We start from the raw sequence: 19,872 nt of genomic DNA, 5'->3' as shown, positions 1-19,872 counted from the left end.
GCTTGCTCTTCTCCTGATGCCTTTGCTTTCGGTCCATAACTCTACGCCTGTGTCTAGCACACCTGACTGATTCTTCTTTTCTTTTACTTTCAAGATGTCTCAAATTGGCTTGCATATCAATTTTCCGTACGTAGTTGGCTCTTGGATCTTTCTCCGCCCTCACTGACATTGAGCGTTGAACAGTGATCTGTCGGATCCACCTAGATACTTTCTTTGTCGATGTCGTCAGCTAATACACCTGTTTTGCACTCGTCTCACGTTCGCCTGATTTTCCTTGCCCTACTTCCCAGCAAATGCAATATCAGTTCCACGTTGAAATTTCGTATGCAATAAAATGACCACTCACACGAATTTCCTAAAGTATCGGTTTACTCTCTGGAAACTACGTTGCACGCTTGTCCAGCCGTTTTTCACTAGGCCAAATCCTTCTCGCAACTAGCTGAGAAAATGTTACTCATTTCCGGTGTTGTTCTTTCTTGGGACATCTCTGATAGAAAATCTGGGCCAAGGGCTGTATCCGACTTGCGCACTCCTGAACTTGATCGTTTACGCGGATCTCGAAATTAATGAGACATCTTACTTACTAGATGCCGGGATGCGTGTGCCTTCCATCTACCCCCGGACCGTCGAGTAGAAATTTTTCCTTTCTTTCCCAGTCATGACTCAGCACGCGCCGCGTACCGTGTTCCAGTCCTAAGAATTCCACGTGATCTCGTCGATACATAGATGGATACCTTGCTTAGTAAGGTACGTTCCTTCCTTTCCTAGTCGACCAATTCACACTGTTTACATAACTGTTTCCCTCCCTAGTCGCGTATCCTTGTCCGAGCCCTGAGGAGGTTAGTCGCTCTATCGTTTTCCTGTCTCTGTACTATTACTTAGTTTCTCGTTGGTGCAGGTGCCCTTGGTCAATCCGTGCTTTGTGGGATCCAGGATCCTTGGTACATGCGAGTCCCAGGCACTGTACCACATTGCACGGATCCACAAGCCAAAACTTTGACAGGGAGGACAAGGGCACGGTGAACTTTGGGCGAGGACGTCGCTAGAGTGCGGTTTTTCGGCATGGTATGATTACTTAGTGGTAACCCACTCGTAGGTCGTTGGGATCGGCATCGTAACGCGTCCCACCTGGACCTGTCGAGACCGAAATGACCCCGATCAAGAGCTGGGCACCGTTCCACCTGAGAAATCTCAGCCGTCATAAACCGGCTCGAAAATTCTATTCATGTTCACCACCCAAATAAGTAATGATAACATGCAATGGTGATAAGGGTAGGTACACGCGTGAGAGTGAGAGTGTAGCACTACTATACATGCTTTTTGTACATGAGGAGTACATAAGTAGGAATGAGTAAGTGGTAGTACAAAAGTTGGTACATAAATGAGAGAGGAAAACACAACACATACATCTGTGTTGTGCTGCTGCTAAGAGTGAAAAGATGAATAAAAGACATGGATATATGAGGATGGTCATATGGCAGGTGGTATAACATGGATGGCAATCATGGAGTGGTCTAGTAGGAGGGGGAGTTGGAGAGACACCGGTGGTGATGATAACAGTGATTCCGACTCGCGTTCAAACACTCAGGCACCATAGCATCTAAATTGAGCATCAAGAAGGGAACTGGAAGACTCGCTGGCTCAACGTACATGGGTACTTCCTCCACCCGTTCCTCGGCGGGCAAGTCCGGTGGGGAGTTACTGCCTCTCGATAGAGCAGGTGTGACATCACTATCCCCATCGGAGTGCACTGGGGAACCAGACCCGTCTGCGGCTTGGAGCCCCCAAACCAAAACATGCCTGTGCCCTCTGCTTCGTCTGTGGTAGAACTCAGTAGCAGAGGGATGGCATTGGGTTTGGCATAGTTGGCCAGCTTGAAGCCTTTCAGACGATGCCGAAGCGTCACCTCTTGGGAACGGAGCGGAGCTCTCAAACGACTCGTTTCCCACGACGCTCGTCACATATTGAAATTCACCTTTCTTCAATAACACGATTGCCGTTTTTGGACATGTCTGTCTTGCCGAGGCAATTCGTCTGTAAACGATCGACGTCGACGAGCAGCCGTACTACAAATCTCTCTCAGTAACCATCCAGTAACCACCAGTGCTCATTCTCAGTGCTCTCTCCCAAGAAACCTTTTATTGCGTGTGCCATGGCTTTGGGAAGACTCGTTCACTATGCGGTCGACGCAGTATTGCTGTCGACGGTGCTAGCAGGCGTACGGAGGTCAAGTGGGTTTACGTGCGTGGCATTTAGTTTAGTGCCGACTGCTGGCTGATTATGTGCAGCCCAAATACCTCAGCGATTACCGAGCCCACACTGCGCTCAGTCGCTGATACGTTCCTCAGCACAGGCGAGACTCTGTTTGATCTCATCCAGATGAAGTCGATGAATACCGAGTATTTCAAGAAAGACTCGAAGACTGGGTCGAGGAGTGGATAGCGATGGTCAGGGATGGGCGTATGCGTGATGTTAACGTTGAACCTCTCGACTCTAATATCTATCTGTACTACAACGACCGGATCCTAGCAAAACAAATGATTATATGCACGAATAGTGCAAGGATAAATATTCTTTATCTATGTATGCAGGCAATCAAGATATGTTTAGATCTATCGAGCTTGGTACAAACAGTAATAATATCCCGACATGCTGTGGGAATTTGTCATTCAGCCAAGGTTGTCTTCCTACCACCATGGCCCACGATGTGACCCCCTCGGAGAACACCATTGCCGTCGCCTTCGTCGTCGACGCCTCCCTCTCGCTCGCCGCCCAATGGCACTTCGTCATCGGCCAATACGTCGCCCCAATGCTCAAGCGTCTCAGCGAGTCCAATCCCGGTTTCAGAGTAGGGAGAAAATAGCTTATGCTGCGGCGCCCACTGTCTAATTATTAACGACTAGTTTCGTATGGCCTTCGTTTCCTACGGCACCGCAGATACTCGACCTACGCCCTTACTGTGCAAACGGTTCTTCGCCGACTTTCAGCCTGTGACCAAGCTCATCAAGGAGGAACCCTCAAAGCTTGGTGTTGGTCAGTCTTCTTCAGGGTCCCACGGAATGTCGGCCCTAGAGGGCTTCGTTGCGGCGGTAGAGGTTAGCAATTGAATTAGTTTCGCTTACACGCTACACACCTTAACGTAAGGTCTAGATGTTTGATACCCTGCAGAGTTGCTATATACCACCTGATCCAAATCGTCCTCCACTCTACCACATATTCCACATTGCGTCTTCTCCGCCAGACGACGTTGAATTTCCTCTGCACAACCAGCTGCCAGAGCTAGACCGCATTACTTGGGATACTCTACCGGCTGAGCTCCAGAAGGTGCCTGTTTCATTCCAAACGCGTCGGAACTGCGTTGCTAACAGGTTTCCAGAGAAATATTAACCTCAGCATTATCAACCTGGACTCTTCATCACTTCCCAAGTTCTCAGAGCTTCAGTCTTCGGTAGCATCTTCATTTCCTCTGACAACATGCACTTACATATCCTTTAGGCCGCTTCTGGTCAGAAGGTGATGCCCTGGTTTTCAGTGCGTCCCCAGGATACACTCTGCCTTTCTGGATTTCCCGTGCATCAGGCCGCGCCGCTCAAAAGTAATGAGTTCCTTTGCTTTCCGTTGTCACTTGTTTCAACATTTCATTTTAGCGACCCCCCAAAAGCGTCCTCATGAAGTCATCTCTGTCGACGACAAGAGTCCCGATGCGAAACGCGTACGACTTTCCCAACCCAATGAAAAACCTGCGCCCGCTACCGTTGTTGCACCAACTCGTCCCTTACCCCCCTCCCAGCCTCTTGCGAATCCTATTCCGCCCCCACCTCAAAATATACCGCCTCAGATACCGATGCCAGGTCCACAACAACTACTTGATCGCTTCCGACAGGAAGAGACCAAAATGCGCGAGCTAAACAAAGCGATGGTAGAAGCTCGTGGTCGGGGGGACATCGCACGCGCCGAGGCCATTCAGCAGGAGATGGCTAAGAGGCTGCCCCAGCACCAAAAGCTTCGTCAGGTCGTCGCCACCATACTGAGAGCTCCACAAATGGCCGCGATGAGGCAGCAGCTAATGCAAGGACAGCTAGCCAATCAGGGGAACTCGGCGAATGCGACCGCCAATCCAACTACCGAGACCCTGAAAGCTCCACAAGGTTCATCACCCGCACAAGGTTCCACGGCCGCGTTTCCCCCCAGCGACGGAGCAAATCCTCCGGCAAACAATTTCGTGCCGCCACAAGGAATGCATATACGATCTATGTCAAATCCCGGTGAGGTCGGCCAAGGGTTCAATGCAGCTAGGATGCAAATGTCGCCCAGTGCGGCTGCACAGATGCAGAAAGTCATTGAACAGCAAAACCGGACGGGACAACCCCCGCCTCAACATCTAGGAGCGGGCCCATCAAAGAGTTCTCCTAATATGATGGTGAACATGCCTCCTGGTTCAATTACGTCGACGCCACCGAACCATCCACCGAGTAATGCTGCACAACCACCCCAGTCGCAATCACAACCAGCTGTCAAAACACCAGTGTGGCAAGGAACGCTCCGCTGGAGCGGTGTTGATGCAAGTGGGAAGCGGGAGATGCAGGCGCATGTCGTGGCGTACTCTCAGAATGCCGTTGATTGGTGATTATTTCTGTCTCGCCGTTTTGTTGTTTAACTGAGGTTGATTTTAGTCATGCGAATACTTGGCCGCCATCATTCATGCTTACGCCTACGGCACAACCTGCTGTATCCACGCAGGATTTGCAGTTGTGGGTCAAGAAGACGCAACCTGTGTTGTGTACCTTTGCAGCTCAGCCCCGTGTCGCCGACCTCAAGACGAACGAGCTTCATTACAAGTCTCTGATTGCGCTTCTTTTAAGTAAGAAAGTTGTACGTGATATTATTTACCTTTCTCATATATAAACTCACTTTGTTGGCAGTATGCTCTCGCTGCGTGGACGCGGCCCTCAGGCGTCCAGGACACCAACGCCCTGTTGTTCCCCATAAATACTCACGGACTCGTGGGCGCTTTCTTCCCTATCCACGGAATGCCGGAACTCCCCAAGTCCACGAACCCCAATCCCAACCCCATGCCTCCCAACTTTCAGATGCCACCTAACATGATGGCAACCCTAGCCAAGTTACCCCCGGAGCAGCGGAACGCGTTTATGGCCCAGTTTGCCCTGGCTCAGCGGGCTCGTGCTGCCCAAGTGCAAGCAGCAGCTAACAATAACGCTGCGTCTTCGTCGGGGCCATCTGGTTTCACAGCCCAACAGCCTCCACAGACGATTCAGCAGCAGTTCCAGCAGCATCAACTACAGCTACAGCAGCAGCAGCAGCAACAGCAGCAACAGCAACAGCAGGCGTCGCAACAACAATCGTTCGGTGGTGGACAGTCGTATCCTGGGGCTGGGATGGTTCCCCAGGCGAACAACATGATGAACTTTAATGCACAGCAGATACAGATGTCCGCGTCACTCCCGAGACCTGTGCAGCCCAACGTTCAGGGTGGGTTCAGCCATGAGATTTTACAGTCATTTATGCAGCGTAGTGCTGAGGGTGGGGGAGGCGCATAGTCGTAGTCGGTAGGATCTCGGGAGCGTATATATCTTGGTTGTATCGGTATTACTATTCGCAATTTCGCATACATGTAGACTGTATTTTTATTTTGTACAACATAATACCTACTACCATCGTCATTCGGGACGGACGACGGAATGTCATAGCTACGAAAACCCAAAAGCTTCGTCTGTAACTGTACCTGACTCTTGGCGGATTTTATTATTTTTCCCTTCTTTCATTACTCTTGAGTCTTATAAGTCGGTCGATTTCAAGGAGTCTAAATAGGGATGTCATGTGAGGCAGCTGGCACAGTACCGATTCCGAATGCAGTACTTCGTTAAATCAGTATGGGATTCGTGTGTTTGCCATGCTGTAAAGGACAGTTCTGTTGTCTTTGTTCAGTTATCGATGGCTGTCAATACAGGGCCCTCCGTCCTCAGTAGTCCGCCTCTGAGCTTGCTATCTCTCGGTGAGCGTTCGTCGGTTATCTGCATCATATCAGATCCTCAAGTCCTCAATTAATCGACCTTTGCGGTAGATGGTGGCGGTATTCGAGGTGTATCTGAACCCTTAATCCTCGATGAGATTATGAAACGCATACAGACACACCAAGGCCTTCCAGATACCCCCAAACCTTGCGAATATTTCGACCTCATTGGCGGTACTGGTACTGGAGGGTGAGCCGTTATACCTCTCAAATATAAAGCAATGTCGAAGCTTGTCTTTAGGCTGATTGCTATTATGCTAGGGAGGCTGAAAAGGTCTACCGCTGAGGCCCTTCGATCCTACAACAATCTCTCCAGGGTGGTGTTCCAGGCGAGGAAACCTTTCGACAGGCACGGCAAGTTCAAAGCAACTGCACTGGAGAAAGAGATGAAAGAGGTCATTGTCCAGGCTGGGTACAATGACGATCAGAAACTGTTGGATCCCAATGCAGGAAAACACTCGAGGGGAAATGTGTATGTTCCCCGTCGTTTTCCATTCTCAGGATGACCTTCTAATCCGTTTTGATAGTTTTGTGTGTTCTATGACGAGAGTCAACCTTCATTCTCCCCAGCGTTTCCGCACGTATCGAGGGCTCCCAAACCAAGGACCTGACTGTATGATATGGGAAGCTGTGCGCGCTACCACAGCGGGGCTAAATGTCTTCAAGCCGATCAAGATTACCGGGCCTGGAGGTTTCAGTGTCGATTATGTAGGTGCAAGCCTAGAATTCAACAATCCCACACAACAGGTCAGAGACGAGGCCAAGAAACTTTTTGGAAACGACCGCCGTATCGGCGTGCTGGTTAGCATCGGGACGGGCCATACTAGTCCTCATGGGTTCCGACAGTGGAATAGAATGGAAAGAGCACTGCCATCGGAGCTCATTAATGTTTTGCAGAGTATCGCAACCGATTGTGAACGCGTAGCGGACGAAGTGGCAAAGGAATATGATAATGACGACATATATTTTAGATTCAACATTCTTCATGGCGCTGGAGGAATTCCTTTCGATGAGTGGAAGAAGATGAATGAGCTATCGGCCCATACGACTTCTTATCTGAGAGGACCAGAGGTTTCAAAGCAGATAGATCGGGTTGTCGCTTGCCTCTGTCGCATTCAGAAGGAATGGAAGGAATGGAATTTAGTTAACCGACATGATTCTTCAACAATGTGCTCAGAGATGGATCAGTTCACTATTCCAGTACGTTGATTTCACAGCCAGATACATACCGTTTGAACTGACGAGGCATTCTAGACTGTGGATCGTTTTAGCATAAAGCTTCTTAAACAAATCTCCATCGGAAACGATTATCGATTCCATTCCGCCAGCCATAATGGTAAAGTTGTGGCTGTAAAAATCTTTGAAGGAGAAAATGCCGCACAGGTGTGGTGGCTATCTATCTGTCCTCGTCGCCAGGTCTGATATTATACAGCGCTGTAGAGCAACCGCCGAACATGAGGTTGAAGCGATGTGCGTGTGGCTTTCGATTTTTGAACTTCATGAGACTTGACCTGGCTATTTTGCATCTGCGAATTTCCAGGCACTCAAACGTCCTTCCTTTAATAGCAAAGTCGCGCCCCGAGGAACGAATACCCTTCATAATATATGACACGAGTTAAGTGTTGCGATACTTGCAGTGAATGTGTCGGATTTTGAATAAACTTTGTAGACGTGCAAGGAAATGCTGCACAGTTCATTGCAAAAGCCATTCCGTCTAGTGTTGAGGAGTGTTTTATTGCGGGGGCAACGTTTGTATGCCTAATCATTCAGTTTCCTTGATGGAAAGTTGACCCACAGCCATTAGATTTACAGCATTTCTGTACGTGTTCCACAAGTCAAGAAGTACGTTTGCAGATATGTGACCTGGCAATATTGTTCTACCTGCAGTCGGCATTGGATCATCTATATACTCTCAATATTCCCCTCCACCATATTGGTATCAAGGTAACCTGGTTGACACTAACCCATTCCTATCACTAATTCTAAATCGTGTCAGGATTTCGCCGTTTTCATGAATGGCGCTAACACAGTAGTCTTGTCCTTCAATGCTTGTGAACTTTCGAATTCGGCACTTTCACCGTCGAGCTTAAATGATGCAGCTTTCGACGTTTTTGGTCGTTTGTGTCTCCAGGCAAGCATATTCTGGTGACTTCTCAACGGGGCTTCGTATTCATGCAGTTCTGAATCAGACGTTCAACGACGCGAGTAAACTATTATACAGTAAAGCTCTACTCTATTCCTTTGCACCTGAGCTTATCGCGATGTGCAGGAGATCAGTCTGTCCACCTGTTAGATGGTCCCAAGGCTGTGCCTGAAATTCCGGATACTTTAGAAAGCGATGACGATGATTCCTCTACGGTGTCTAGTGACTCGACAACAGATGCTGAAATCTCTTCCGAGGACTTTGGGGAGGTCTCACGGCCGCGCCGAGAGATTATATGGGTGAGTCTCACTGACGACACCATCACCTTGAAAGATGTCTCTCGGCAATACAAAGACATTCTTGAATCATTTCCCTTCTCCCCGTTTTATTTGGAGCCCGAAATGCGCACTGCCGGCGTCTATCGGTTAGTGCATAGATGCCAAGGATACCGACGAGAGGAGGTAACATTCAAGCCTGCAATCTCAGACTGTAAGGTCGTCATGTATGTGACACCTGCTCTTCACGAGAAGTGTGTAGTCTGCGGAAGAGACGTTGAAGTATTCCGTTGTATTTGCGGACGCCGTATGTCACTAGCCAGTCTATCGATGGACATACTGATAACTCGGGCGTCAGCGGATGATGGGTTTTCCCCTACTGTAAAATGCGTTAAATGCCACTTAGTGTGGGTTCATAGCCGGTGCAGATCTAACATTTGCTGGGTGTGCGTGTCGAGTGATGTTGTGGAGCGGGTGCAGCTGGGGCAGCGGCGGGAGCTGGGGCTGGTGGAGCTGTGGCAGCAGGAGCGGTGGCAGTGGCAGCTGGAGCGGGTGCTGGAGCGGGTGCGGCGGGAGCTGGAGCGGGTGCGGCGGGAGCTGGGGCTGGTGCAGTTGGGGCTGCCGGAAGCTGGGGCAGCAGCTGCAGTGGCAGCTGAGGCTGGTGGGGCTGGTGGAGCTGGAGCTGTGGCAGTGGCAGCTGGAGCGGGTGCAGTTGGAGCTGCAGCTGGGGTAGCCGGAAGCTGGGGCTGGCGGAAGCTGGGGCAGCGGCAGGAGCGGCAGGAGGAGCTGCAGTGGCAGCTGTGAGGTTCAGCCATGGGATTTTACAGGCATTGAGGGTGGAGGAGGTGCGTAGTCAGTAGGATCTCGAGAGCGCATATATCTTGGTTGTATCGGTATTACATATACTATTCGCAATTTAGTACTGCACAACATAATTCCACCAAAGCGACCGTCCTCCTCGACTCCCAAGCAGACGAGAGCAAAAGACACATGAACGCCTCTCTATGACACCTCCACGATCCTATCGCTACCACGCAGCACGGCAGCTGTGATTGCAGCGTTCGCGAAGCAACAAATTGAATGCGAATGGGCATCCCTGTGGAAGAACTCAACAAAAGGGAGCTTCACGAAGTGCTTCGACAACGCCCCACCATCCGCTAAGGTCCAACGGCTATACAGCTCCCGTCCAGAAGCCAGCCTCCTCACGCAACTACGCACATCCCACTTACCCTTACATAATAGCTACCTCCACCGCATCAAAGCAGTAAATTCCCGCAACTGTGACTACTGCAATGACCCAGAAACAGTATCCCACTTCCTACTATCCTGTCGCCGCTACATCGACGAAAGGTAGATGCTACGCCGAAGAATAAACATCGCTAACCTCCAACCTCGTCACCTAATCGCCACTGTACCCCAAATCATATACACTCAACTATCAGCTTTGTAAACGCCACGAGACGCCTACCCGAATACTTCAGCACCCTTGAAAACCATCCTCCCCCGTAGAAGGTAGCCCAAGACGTATGCTCCTGAACAGGACGATGTGCCTCCATTGGGCATGCGAGGGGGAGGAATAGTTCGCAGACATACCTCCCACCTCTGCTCCAGAGGGAAGTGGAACATCTAAATATATTCGAACATGTTGTTACTACGAAGTCCCCACGGACACCTGCGAACCCAGATCCTCAAAACCGCGCGTTCCCCCCTCCCCAAACTCCCGAGCCAACCCGGTCATCCACGGCACAACCGACTCTCCCCTGGAACAGCAAATCACCGCGTAGATACCGTGACTCCCCCCCCCCCCCCCCCCTTCCCTCGTAGAACTAGAATATCCGTACTCAGCACTGTAGACACTCATACAAACGTCGCAAGAAAGACGAACGCTCTCCTAGATACAGAAATACCATACTATCGGATTACAGGGGAATCCGAATGCATAAATCCCTCGTTCGCGACGGTCTTGACGGACCACCGGGCCGCAAGTGTCCTTCCTTTTTTGCATGCCACCAGGTCCAGCGTACAACTGGCTCTGCGTTCTTTCGTCTGCTGTTGATATCCTCGGCCATGCGGCACGTATAAGGGCTTCGCAGATTGCTGGACAGCGTTCAGTGCTTGCTGCAAGGACGAAAAGTCGTGACGCGCCGGCGCCGGAGGAAAGGAAAATCACAATCGAGGAGAATGTACGGCCGCTGGAAGGTGAACGACCGGAGGTATTTGTGAGTCTGAACACGTTTGATTAGGTTTTTTCTACTAAAGGTAGTGGGTGATTGAGCCAGCGGCGTCGGCTGCAGCCTTCATTCCTCAGGAATTCTCAGCAGATGTGAAGAGTGTGGAAGAGGTGCGTCCAAATGGATAACCAACACTTTCTCTCTGCCTCATATTTGCTAGATACCACCTATAAATGAAGCGATACCAAACCACAACGAAGACCCAGTGGTAGAGCCAATTTCCTACGAGACCGTGTCCTCGACGCAGTCAAATTATGCAGAAGAAATGGTACAAGCACATCCAGTCCTCCCGACGCGTAACCTATCTTCGTCCAAAGTCCCGTCATCACGTATTGGACGACTCTTCCACTACGGAGGTTCGTTTCTCCTCAATTTGTCCCCCCCACACCCGATATTTATCAATTCTACAGGGCTCGCTGCCTCTCTTAGCTATGGTGCTGCCTCAGAATTGCTCCGTCGAACAGGCGACAGTCAGAACTCTGAAGGCTCTGTCATGATGACCGAAGCCAACATAAAGCGGCTCGTCTCCAAGCTCTCGCAGATGCGCGGAGCAGCGCTCAAGTTGGGCCAATTTCTTAGCATACAAGGTCTTGTTTCGGCTTTGCCGTGGATGGATGTACCTTTCTGACGAACCGAACCCAGACACCCACCTCCTTCCCCCGGAAGTGGATAAAATATTCCGGAGAGTGCAGGATAGCGCGCATTATATGCCGGATTGGCAAATGGAGGTGCGCCTTGGGTCACCTCTGCAAGTTGGGCTCACAAATCCTAATCACAACGACAGAAAGTGCTGCAAAAATCTCTCGGGGCAGACTGGGCTTCGCATTTCGACTCTTTTGACCGCATCCCATTCGCAGCAGCGTCGATAGGTCAAGTACACAGCGCCGTTCTCACAGCATCCGCTTCGCCCACGGGCGAGCCGTACCAAGTAGCAGTCAAAGTCCAGTTCCCCAATATCGCCGACTCGATAGACAGTGATCTGGGCTATATCAAGCTCTTGCTAACCGCGGGCAAGTTTCTGCCGAAGGGACTCTTTCTGGACAAGACCGTTTCTGTAAATACTTTCTTTAACAACTTTGCTAATTCCGGCGCTGATTTGGATGGGATACGTGAAGGTTATGAAACAGGAACTAGCAGACGAATGCGATTACTCCCGGGAGGCTTCATTCCTGCGTACTTTTGGATCACCAGAGTACCTTGGGAATGATCCGCGTTTCAGGATTCCTTGGGTATGGGAGGGAAGTACTGACCGTGTTCTTGTAATGGAACGGATTGACGGGATCAGCGTCGGAGAGGCAGACGTCAAGGCCTTGTCCCAGCCAGACCGTGATACCGTGCGTCTTGCCATCCACACACTTTTCCCTACTTATTCTCCAATCAGATTGCAGCTTGCGTGATTGAACTGTGTCTGAAAGAGCTCTTCGAGTTCCGGATGATGCAGACTGATCCCAACTGGACGAACTTCCTGTGGGATGCGCGTACGAGGCGGATGGGGCTGGTAGATTTCGGTGCTACGCGGACGTATTCTAAAGAGTTCATGGACGGGTGGCTGAGGTTGCTCCAGGCAGCTGCTTCTGACGACTGGGATGCTTGTGTTGAATGGAGTTTGAAGGTAGGATATCTCACTGGCCAGGAAAATCAGGTTTGCTAGCTCACACTGTAATGTTGCCTTGGCTGACATATGTTTTATAGATAATGCTAGATGCACATGTGAAATCCATGACACTCCTTGCCGCGCCGTTTAAAACGTCGACTCCTCAGCCGTACACATTCGGTCGAGACACGGACTGGGCAAACATCACGGCTCAGATACGGGATAATATCCCGGTCATGTTGGAGCACAGGCTTACACCTCCGCCGCAAGAGACGTACAGTTTGAATAGAAAGCTCAGTGGTGCTTTTCTCCTCGCTTCGAGGCTCGAGGCGACAGTCAACACGAAGGATATTTGGGACCGTCTCGTGGGTCAATATACGTTTAGTTAGCTAGAGAATTAGAATAAAAATGCCAACTGAACTTGAATTTTCAAATTTACGCGGCCGATCTCTGTGTTTACCTTCACCTTCACTTGAAAGTCAACCATGGACACCTTTCACTCATTAGTCGACATCTCCAAGCCTTCGCTGTTCCTTTCCCTCGCAGCAATAACCTTCAATCCAACCGCATGGAACATCGTCGCGAGAAACGGCGAGTCCAATTTTTTTCGCCCATCGTCGTCGGTCTCACCATCTCTCCTTCACTCCAGAGTACAGAAACAAAACCATCACGCGCATTTTCGGTGGCAGCCCAAAGGCAGGATGCTACTTCCTCGCTGTGATGATTTTTTCGTTCGGGATGCTACGGGATTATCTGTACGTCGACCCTCGCACCCTTCCCAGTACACTCTTGTCTCACTGCCACGGGTCAGGTACCATGCTGCGATGGCAGAGCAGCCCAAGGTGGAGCTGCTACCAGAGCCGTATAGCAAGGCACTGCCGTTGGCGCTGATGGGTACAGGACAGCTGTTGGTGGTGTCGTCGACGTGGGCGCTGGGTGTCACTGGCACGTTCTTGGGAGACTACTTTGGTATTCTTATGGACCATAGGGTTGAGGGGTACGTTGTTTCCATGTTCTCCGTCGCCGTGTCCTTATCATTAACGTGTACTAGATTCCCGTTCAACGTCCTGAACGACCCCATGTACGTTGGGAGCACCATGTGTTTCCTTGCTGGAGCCCTGTGGTCAGTCTTTCTCCCCCGTTGTCCTGATTGCTCTCACTGATCCTAGATACAGGGAATCTTCTCCTGCAGGACTGTTCATCACACTCTATGTATACATTGTCTATATTATCGCTCTACGATTCGAAGGGTACGTCATCGAGCCTTACCGCAAGATCAGCCACTCATGTCTTACATTCCAGACCCTTCACTGACATGATGTACTCAAAACGCGCCGAAGAGCTAGCCAAGGCGTCCAAGAAAGATTAATGAGTTTATGACGCGACATGCTGACTCTCATCAGTCATATTCTAGATTTTCGGGAAGCAGGCTGGTTTCAACTCCAGTGTGCGTGAATAAATTCCCTAATATCACTCTCTTGAATTCCGTATATACATCACAGAAGTATAAATTTAATGTCTAGATTTGCTGCTGTGTACGAGCCCACCAACCTTATTGGACTACTAAGAATGCAACTGCAACGTCGACCACGGTCTCAAACCTAGTTACATTCACAACAGCATATAATACATCATACATACACGTCAAAATCGATACACCAAAAATAAAATGGGTCATGATAAATGTACCTCAACTCACGTCCATATCAACGTCGCCCTCAGCATCGACGTCAGCGTCAGCGTCAGCATCGGCATCAGCATCAGCATCGTAGGTTGCATTCTCCGAAACAGAGCGCTCCTGGCCTGCATCCTCGCTCGTGCTAGCCACAGGTTCTGATTTGACCACCTCCATTTCCTTCTTCTTTTCACCTTCAGTATCACTTTCCATCTCCTCGAACGCAATCCTAGACGCTCCATTTAATACTAAATCCTCAAGAGGAAAAATCGAGACGCACTGAAACGCTTCTTGGCACTCCCGCAACAGCTTTTGACGATTCCTCCAGTTCTGTCTTCGCGACGTCGGAGATATCATGTCTTCGTCCAGTTCTGCAACATACGTAGGACCAAGTGCTAAGCAATCCTAAAGAAGGTAGCGTACCTTTATGCTCGCCCAGCATTTTGAGATGCTCTACAGTGACAAATTGCCACGACTTTTCCTTGTCGAAGAAATTGACCGTATAAAAATGGACATCTTCTGTAATCCGCTTGGTTTTCCTGTACTTTGCAACAAACTCCTTTTTCCTGCTGAGGATTTTCTCCGGTAGCTCTGGATGATCCTCGTCATATATAACTGCTGGCCACCACGGATAGGTTCCTATAAAATGTATGAGAGCTCAGACAGTGTCAGAATTGAAGACGTCACCGTACCAGCCTTCGCCCAGACTGAAAGAAATATAGTGGTGTGAATCTACTAGACCATGAATTGTGGGAAGCTTACCCAAGGTGCCGCTTTCCAACTTTTCGCCAGGTTTGAGATTGATGCTCCCGAGTGTACGATCGAGAGGCGGAGGTCCCTCGTTGAGTGACTTTCGTTGCTTGTTCTTCGCACGACGAGTAGTAGGTGTAACAATTTCCTCAACAATGAAGCCACCTCTATCTTGATCTTCGATGACGTTGTAATTGGGCATCCGCTTGAGATCATCGACATTACGACCATACCGATCCCTGACTTGACGGGCCTCTTCAATACGTTTCCGGATCAAGTCTTGTTCTGACTCTGAAGGCTGGTCGGCATCATTTGCTGTATCCTCCGGTTGGACGTTATTCGCCGTTTCAGGGACTGGAGCGTCCTCGGATACAATAGTTGCCTCTGTCGGAATATCAACCTCTGCCCCAGTATCACCCTCCGCCTGAGTCTGGACTTTGTCGGACGCGTCCACGTCATCTGGAGCGGGAGCTTCTGCTGGAGCAGCATCTTCCATCTCAACATCTGCTTGCTGGCCGCTGATATCTCCAGTCGGTTCAACGTGCTCCTGAATCATTTCTTCATGGCGGGGCATGATATCATCCTCTGTCGGTGTAGATTCTAGCTCAACATTCACAACTTCGGACTGCGACTCCGGCACGCCCTCAGGCGGGTGAATAACATCGGTCGGGGCGTCGACGTCAGTCATTGGCGTATCATCGTCACCTAGCAGCGCAGATGGAGCGGCTTGGGGAGTAGCTTCGATGTGGACCGTGGTATCTGCCTCTGGAGACGTTTGCACCTGAATATCCACTGCTGGTTCTATGCCAGCATCAACACCGACCTCGTCATCCAAGGCAGCATCCGATATATCAGGAGACGTTTGCGCCTGTATGTGGCCTTCTGGTTCTACGCAAGCATCACTGCCGACTTGGTCACCCAAAATAGAATCCGGTATATTATGAACATCGACCTCTGCACGTATTTGGATGTCATCGTTCGCATGATCCCGTAAAGGATCAGAATGGACCTCGCTGTCGTCTGGAAGGGCCTGGATGTCGACATGAGATTGCGTAGCGGTCTCCGGAGGCTGAGTATCGACTTGAGGAGGTTGTGTGTCCACCTGTGGAAGTTGTGTATAAACCTCATCGGTCTCAACTTCGCGAACTTCGGGAATTTCAAGTTCAGGCACTTCGTTAATTTCTGGTTCGGGAACCTCGCTGATCTCTCGTTCGGGGACCTCGTCGATCTCAGGTTCATGAACCTGGGCGACCTCGGGATGAACCTCTGCATTGACTTCTGCTGTACGAACCTCAGTATCGGCATCAAGTTCAGCATTGATCTCTGCCTCAGCTCCAGGTTGAGAACTGATACTAATATCAGGTTCGACGTCATTCCCAATTTCCGTTTCAGAGGTGCTTGCTTGACGATCTGTTAGAACAAGAGCAATCTGCTCTAATTTGATGCCGGCCGTACGATCCGGGGTGGCAGAGCGTCGGGTGTCCACCATAGGTTCATCCCTCACAGCTGAGACAGGTAAATCAATAACCATGGGGCTCTGCACATCTTCTGGCGACGGGGAGAAGTCTCTAGGTCTTAATGGTGAGGGAGGTGTCGACACGTTCTGAGACGTCGGTGAAGGATCACGCTGTGGCGATGGCACCATGGGCGTGAGTGGCGGTTCTGTTGGGACGTCAAGAGGTCCTTGTGGTGGGTACTCCTCGTGTTCCCCATCAAGGGTTATGTCCGATCCATCTTGTGGAGATCCTGTCGTGGATACTTCTTCTACAGGCCTTTCCTTGACGTCGTCTTCCGATAGGGTCTCTGCTGGCACCTCCTCTTCGACGTGTTCTGTTGGAGTAGCTGGCAGATCCTGAGGAAGCATATTGTTCTCCGTGCTTAGTGTCAGGTTCTCGGATTCGCCCGTACTGAAAACGCCCAAAGACGATTTTGCACGACCTAGAGAGAATAATACTCTGGTGAGCGAACTTAGGCAGATAAGCCAGTCAAAATGACGCTCACTCTTCCTCCTTTGCTGAGCTGAGAAGAGAGAGACTTATTAGCCAAAAGTCTGCGTCAAATACGAGAAACAAAACATACTCTTCTTCGATGGCACTGGTGTTGGTTGTGGTGCAGCCTGTGTCGATCTTCGGCCACGCTTCTGGCCTTCAGGCAAGATCCATCCAGCCTCAAACATTAGGAACGAATCTCTATGTCCAACAGAGTCGACCAAAAGCGGCGTGCTCATTTGTCCGCTTGGCAGGTATTGTAGGACCGACGTGGATGAAGACGCTTCTGCCTGACCATCTGAACCTTCCTGACCTTGGCCTTGCTCGTCTAGCTCGTTATCCGTTGTATTCGAAGTAGCACGACGACTTCTCTTTGGTGCGCGAGATTCGGCGTTGACAGCTTCGAGGGCAGCTTGTTCAGCTCGCCTAGCCTCCCGCCGAGCATTCTCCGCCCTGCGATCGCGTTTCCTTTTCGTAGTGGCAGGCTTCTTTTCTTTGGATGGCGGCGGAGGTTTTATCTGACCAAGTTCGTAGCTGAAGAGGGAAGAAAGGGGATCTTCGTTGATGATGTACTGCACATCATCCTGCAAGGCTTCTTTGGATAAGAGAAGTTCCAGCAGCGGGAGAGGTGTTTCAAGATCCCCGATTTCGGGTTTTGCGTGCGTAACATCCACCTCCATAGCATTCATGTCCACCGCCGAATGGTGGTTTTGTCCAGATTCCGCTTCGGGATTGTCTACTTGCATCTCATTCTCTGCCGGGGCAGGTACGGAGGATGTGGACTGTAGGATGTCAACCTCCATGGCACCTTCTGCTGGAATGTATTCGGACGACTGGGGTAGACACTGTTCATGAAGCTCCTTGAAGATAGGCTCCGCAGCATTAAGAATCCGTTTGGCTGTGTTGGAATAAGGCGATCCGGCCTTGTTATAAACAATGGCATTATTGCAGACGAGATAAATATCATCCTGGATTTATTGAGATGTCAGCTAAACTCAAAAGAATCAGGTAAAGGTAACACTTTGAAGGTTTGGAAGTCCCAATATTCATGCCGGTCTAATTTTCCCTCGATTATATTCCAGCACATGGGATGCTTGATGATGTCAAAATAATCGGGAACCTTGAGCTTCGAAACAGGATTCTGAAAATACCCATTCTTATCGACGCTATATGTTATTATTTGAGATTATGAACTCATTCCCATAAGAATGACTCACCTTACAATACGTTCAAAAGCTGAGCGTAGTCGTGGCTCGTGAGGGAATATGAATTTTGATAGAACATCTTGAATGAGGTGTAACTGATCAAGTTTACGCATCTCTCGTTTGTAGCTCTTGACGGACAACCGTTTGACATAGTCAAGATCCTTACGCAGACGTTTAAGCATCTGCCAATAAGTTCAGATACGAGATCAAAAAGTAATTGTTGAGCCTTACGGTCTTCTTCTGAATTTTTTCGGCGGTAGTCTGGGACTGATTCCTTGTGCTAGAAGGCCAAGCCTCCAAATGTAGTCGCTTCAAAAGAGGGGCGCCTCTCCTCGCTTCCCTCTTAAGACTCCAATATTTGCACACGAGAATGATGAATTCGACCTTTTTGCGTACGTTAATCCTCCCGATGTATTGGGCGATCCTGTCTACGATGATCCACGGAACAAGAGGCGCTCCTGTCTGAAAAGCCTTGGCATGGGCACGAGCAGTATTGGAGATCTTCTCGACGCTCTGTTCTTCTTCTTCTGTCTTTGCTGCCTCTCGAGCGGCTTTTTGCGTTGGCTGATTAGGAAAATGAGTACTCATAGCAAAGACCACTGCAGATCACGTACGGTAAGGTGTTTGTCACAGTAGCATCTGAGCGTCCCCACAGGTTCGGAGCCTTGAAGATTTTTCATGGGAAGCAGAAACTTCTCTTTCCGAGCGCAAGTTACATGGAAAGGCGTGTAGCAGTTTTTGATGGTACATTGTATGCAAGCTCCCGTTCGAATTTTGCATACGCTGCATTTCTACGATGGACCGCATCAGCGCTCAAGAACTAGGAGAGCAAAACTATGTCGACGGTACCAGTCTCTTCATCCTGTCCATAAGCTTGTCCTCCAACGCGATCGTTGGATCCATGTAAACCTCGTTCTGGACGGTCATCTCTGGAATCCACATGGCACATAGAAGGTGAACCCATTGCCCGTGGTCAGTCATCTTGAACGCGCCACCCTCATTTGGACATAGAAAGCATTCCTAGCAGTCAATGTCAGGAAGAAGTGCTGGGAGAGTTATGCACAAAACTGACGACAGGTGTTTCTGGAGAAGTGCTACACTTGCGACACAACCAAATGCCTTCTGGGATGTAGGGAACACCATAGCATTCTAAACATGCAACAATTTCAGGAAGTGTTCGGGTAACAGACCACGCGTCAACGCACCTTGATGCACAGCCAAATTGCATCCATCGCAAAATACGATGGCATTGCTATTCTCGCCCTCCGCATCGTCGCATATCGCACAAGTAGAATCTTCTGAAGGCATATCGAAATGAGGTTTAGGAATGTTTTTGGTCTGATAGATCATGTTCAATATCCACAACAACACAGAATGGTATTGCAACGCGTACCAAATTGTACCATTCTTTCTCCAATCGGTCCATGATAATCTCAAACGTCTCATAAGAAACAGTGTCCACCTGCATCTTCTTCCTGTCCGCATTCACGGCAATCAACCATTCCTCGTCTATCAGGTCAATGAGCATCTGTGTTCCCCGGCACGAATACGGCATACCTTGTTCATCCATATCATACTCGACCTGTGTGGCGAGGTCCAGCTCCAGTGGTTCTTGGGGCGATGTTCAGCATCGAGCAAGTAATCAATATCCGCAAAAACGAACCAATATGACGAACGTAGTGGTCAGGCCTTTGATAGTTTGACAGATCATTAACTGAAAGCTGGAATTTTCAGCAACAGTCAAAAGGAAAAGACGCGTGGATTTGGCGTACATCCATAAGCCTTCATTTGGTTGTCGTGAACACCATTGTTGACTTTGGAAGACTCTTCGACTTTTTCGAACTCTGCGACAGGTAGGACAAGCGGTGGTGGTTGCATTGGTGCCACAGACTCCGAGGCTCGATTACCACGCGCCATTGTGGGACGTCCAATTGGCCCGTGTCGTGGTCAAAGGGAGTAAGAGGTAACGTCGCTCATTTG

At 49.8% G+C, this 19,872-nt stretch overlaps 8 protein-coding genes across 8 annotated transcripts; 7 read left to right on the top strand and 1 right to left on the bottom strand.

Annotated features, from left to right (window-relative positions):
- Positions 1 to 2,152: 2,152 nt before the first annotated feature.
- On the top strand, positions 2,153 to 2,442 carry EV420DRAFT_1634367 (uncharacterized protein; the record flags this gene model as incomplete). The annotated part of the gene is made up of 2 exons (XM_060476312.1): positions 2,153 to 2,241; positions 2,289 to 2,442. The coding sequence occupies 2 exons, from the start codon at positions 2,153 to 2,155 to the stop codon at positions 2,440 to 2,442; spliced, it is 243 nt and encodes an 80-aa protein (XP_060339762.1).
- A 235-nt stretch (positions 2,443 to 2,677) lies between these two features.
- On the top strand, positions 2,678 to 5,874 carry EV420DRAFT_1497709 (uncharacterized protein). The gene is made up of 8 exons (XM_060470938.1): positions 2,678 to 2,848; positions 2,904 to 3,095; positions 3,151 to 3,324; positions 3,377 to 3,448; positions 3,496 to 3,595; positions 3,648 to 4,623; positions 4,674 to 4,872; positions 4,923 to 5,874. The coding sequence occupies exons 1-8, from the start codon at positions 2,696 to 2,698 to the stop codon at positions 5,556 to 5,558; spliced, it is 2,502 nt and encodes an 833-aa protein (XP_060339761.1). The 5' UTR covers positions 2,678 to 2,695; the 3' UTR covers positions 5,559 to 5,874.
- Positions 5,875 to 5,887: 13 nt separating this feature from the next.
- EV420DRAFT_82245 (acyl transferase/acyl hydrolase/lysophospholipase) lies at positions 5,888 to 7,487 on the top strand. The gene is made up of 5 exons (XM_060483608.1): positions 5,888 to 6,013; positions 6,083 to 6,221; positions 6,273 to 6,503; positions 6,559 to 7,231; positions 7,286 to 7,487. The coding sequence occupies exons 1-5, from the start codon at positions 5,953 to 5,955 to the stop codon at positions 7,451 to 7,453; spliced, it is 1,272 nt and encodes a 423-aa protein (XP_060339760.1). The 5' UTR covers positions 5,888 to 5,952; the 3' UTR covers positions 7,454 to 7,487.
- Positions 7,488 to 7,920: 433 nt separating this feature from the next.
- EV420DRAFT_82304 (uncharacterized protein) lies at positions 7,921 to 9,304 on the top strand. The gene is made up of 3 exons (XM_060483610.1): positions 7,921 to 7,975; positions 8,028 to 8,251; positions 8,301 to 9,304. The coding sequence occupies exons 2-3, from the start codon at positions 8,122 to 8,124 to the stop codon at positions 9,251 to 9,253; spliced, it is 1,083 nt and encodes a 360-aa protein (XP_060339759.1). The 5' UTR covers positions 7,921 to 7,975; positions 8,028 to 8,121; the 3' UTR covers positions 9,254 to 9,304.
- Positions 9,305 to 9,602: 298 nt separating this feature from the next.
- EV420DRAFT_1256730 (uncharacterized protein) lies at positions 9,603 to 9,803 on the top strand (the record flags this gene model as incomplete). Its single annotated transcript, XM_060466786.1, has 1 exon — positions 9,603 to 9,803. A coding segment is annotated over one exon (201 nt), but the record flags the coding sequence as incomplete, so codon positions are not given.
- A 432-nt stretch (positions 9,804 to 10,235) lies between these two features.
- On the top strand, positions 10,236 to 12,705 carry EV420DRAFT_1298306 (ABC1-domain-containing protein). The gene is made up of 9 exons (XM_060468357.1): positions 10,236 to 10,668; positions 10,725 to 10,790; positions 10,841 to 11,036; positions 11,091 to 11,267; positions 11,323 to 11,408; positions 11,465 to 11,734; positions 11,796 to 12,014; positions 12,062 to 12,322; positions 12,373 to 12,705. Exons 1-9 carry the CDS (start codon positions 10,453 to 10,455, stop codon positions 12,661 to 12,663), a joined length of 1,782 nt encoding a protein of 593 aa, XP_060339757.1. The 5' UTR covers positions 10,236 to 10,452; the 3' UTR covers positions 12,664 to 12,705.
- Positions 12,706 to 12,719: 14 nt separating this feature from the next.
- EV420DRAFT_1497694 (phospholipid methyltransferase-domain-containing protein) lies at positions 12,720 to 13,851 on the top strand. The gene is made up of 6 exons (XM_060470937.1): positions 12,720 to 12,865; positions 12,924 to 13,029; positions 13,086 to 13,271; positions 13,326 to 13,397; positions 13,450 to 13,524; positions 13,577 to 13,851. Exons 1-6 carry the CDS (start codon positions 12,760 to 12,762, stop codon positions 13,641 to 13,643), a joined length of 612 nt encoding a protein of 203 aa, XP_060339756.1. The 5' UTR covers positions 12,720 to 12,759; the 3' UTR covers positions 13,644 to 13,851.
- Positions 13,852 to 14,472: 621 nt separating this feature from the next.
- On the bottom strand, positions 14,473 to 19,839 carry EV420DRAFT_82106 (uncharacterized protein). The gene is made up of 15 exons (XM_060483604.1): positions 19,665 to 19,839; positions 19,556 to 19,606; positions 19,450 to 19,503; positions 19,286 to 19,401; positions 19,098 to 19,230; positions 18,965 to 19,041; positions 18,742 to 18,912; positions 18,507 to 18,683; positions 18,124 to 18,456; positions 17,905 to 18,074; positions 17,709 to 17,853; positions 16,779 to 17,655; positions 16,701 to 16,718; positions 14,642 to 16,637; positions 14,473 to 14,588 (listed from the first exon to the last, which is right to left on the bottom strand). Exons 1-15 carry the CDS (start codon positions 19,807 to 19,809, stop codon positions 14,555 to 14,557), a joined length of 4,497 nt encoding a protein of 1,498 aa, XP_060339755.1. The 5' UTR covers positions 19,810 to 19,839; the 3' UTR covers positions 14,473 to 14,554.
- Positions 19,840 to 19,872: the final 33 nt, after the last annotated feature.

Source organism: Desarmillaria tabescens, assembly GCF_030435595.1.
Source record: "Desarmillaria tabescens strain CCBAS 213 chromosome Unknown EV420scaffold_1, whole genome shotgun sequence".
NCBI lineage: Eukaryota > Fungi > Basidiomycota > Agaricomycetes > Agaricales > Physalacriaceae > Desarmillaria > Desarmillaria tabescens.
This window is presented reverse-complemented; position numbering and strand designations above follow the sequence as displayed.

Coding starts and splice junctions, on each gene's coding strand:
- EV420DRAFT_1497709 (XM_060470938.1), top strand. CDS start 2,696: ATGGCCCACGATGTGACCCCCTCGGAGAACACCATTGCCGTCGCCTTC. Junction 3,096..3,150: donor GCTTCGTTGCGGCGGTAGAG/GTTAGCAATTGA, acceptor CGTAAGGTCTAG/ATGTTTGATACCCTGCAGAG. Junction 3,449..3,495: donor TCTCAGAGCTTCAGTCTTCG/GTAGCATCTTCA, acceptor CATATCCTTTAG/GCCGCTTCTGGTCAGAAGGT.
- EV420DRAFT_82245 (XM_060483608.1), top strand. CDS start 5,953: ATGGCTGTCAATACAGGGCCCTCCGTCCTCAGTAGTCCGCCTCTGAGC. Junction 6,222..6,272: donor GGCGGTACTGGTACTGGAGG/GTGAGCCGTTAT, acceptor GCTTGTCTTTAG/GCTGATTGCTATTATGCTAG. Junction 6,504..6,558: donor AAACACTCGAGGGGAAATGT/GTATGTTCCCCG, acceptor CCGTTTTGATAG/TTTTGTGTGTTCTATGACGA.
- EV420DRAFT_82304 (XM_060483610.1), top strand. CDS start 8,122: ATGATGCAGCTTTCGACGTTTTTGGTCGTTTGTGTCTCCAGGCAAGCA. Junction 8,252..8,300: donor CGCGAGTAAACTATTATACA/GTAAAGCTCTAC, acceptor CGCGATGTGCAG/GAGATCAGTCTGTCCACCTG.
- EV420DRAFT_1298306 (XM_060468357.1), top strand. CDS start 10,453: ATGCCACCAGGTCCAGCGTACAACTGGCTCTGCGTTCTTTCGTCTGCT. Junction 11,037..11,090: donor ACGACTCTTCCACTACGGAG/GTTCGTTTCTCC, acceptor TCAATTCTACAG/GGCTCGCTGCCTCTCTTAGC. Junction 12,015..12,061: donor CCCAGCCAGACCGTGATACC/GTGCGTCTTGCC, acceptor TTCTCCAATCAG/ATTGCAGCTTGCGTGATTGA.
- EV420DRAFT_1497694 (XM_060470937.1), top strand. CDS start 12,760: ATGGACACCTTTCACTCATTAGTCGACATCTCCAAGCCTTCGCTGTTC. Junction 13,030..13,085: donor GGGATGCTACGGGATTATCT/GTACGTCGACCC, acceptor GCCACGGGTCAG/GTACCATGCTGCGATGGCAG. Junction 13,398..13,449: donor TTCCTTGCTGGAGCCCTGTG/GTCAGTCTTTCT, acceptor TCCTAGATACAG/GGAATCTTCTCCTGCAGGAC.
- EV420DRAFT_82106 (XM_060483604.1), bottom strand. CDS start 19,809: ATGGCGCGTGGTAATCGAGCCTCGGAGTCTGTGGCACCAATGCAACCA. Junction 19,504..19,555: donor CCACTACGTTCGTCATATTG/GTTCGTTTTTGC, acceptor CATCGCCCCAAG/AACCACTGGAGCTGGACCTC. Junction 18,684..18,741: donor TGGACAGGATGAAGAGACTG/GTACCGTCGACA, acceptor GGTCCATCGTAG/AAATGCAGCGTATGCAAAAT.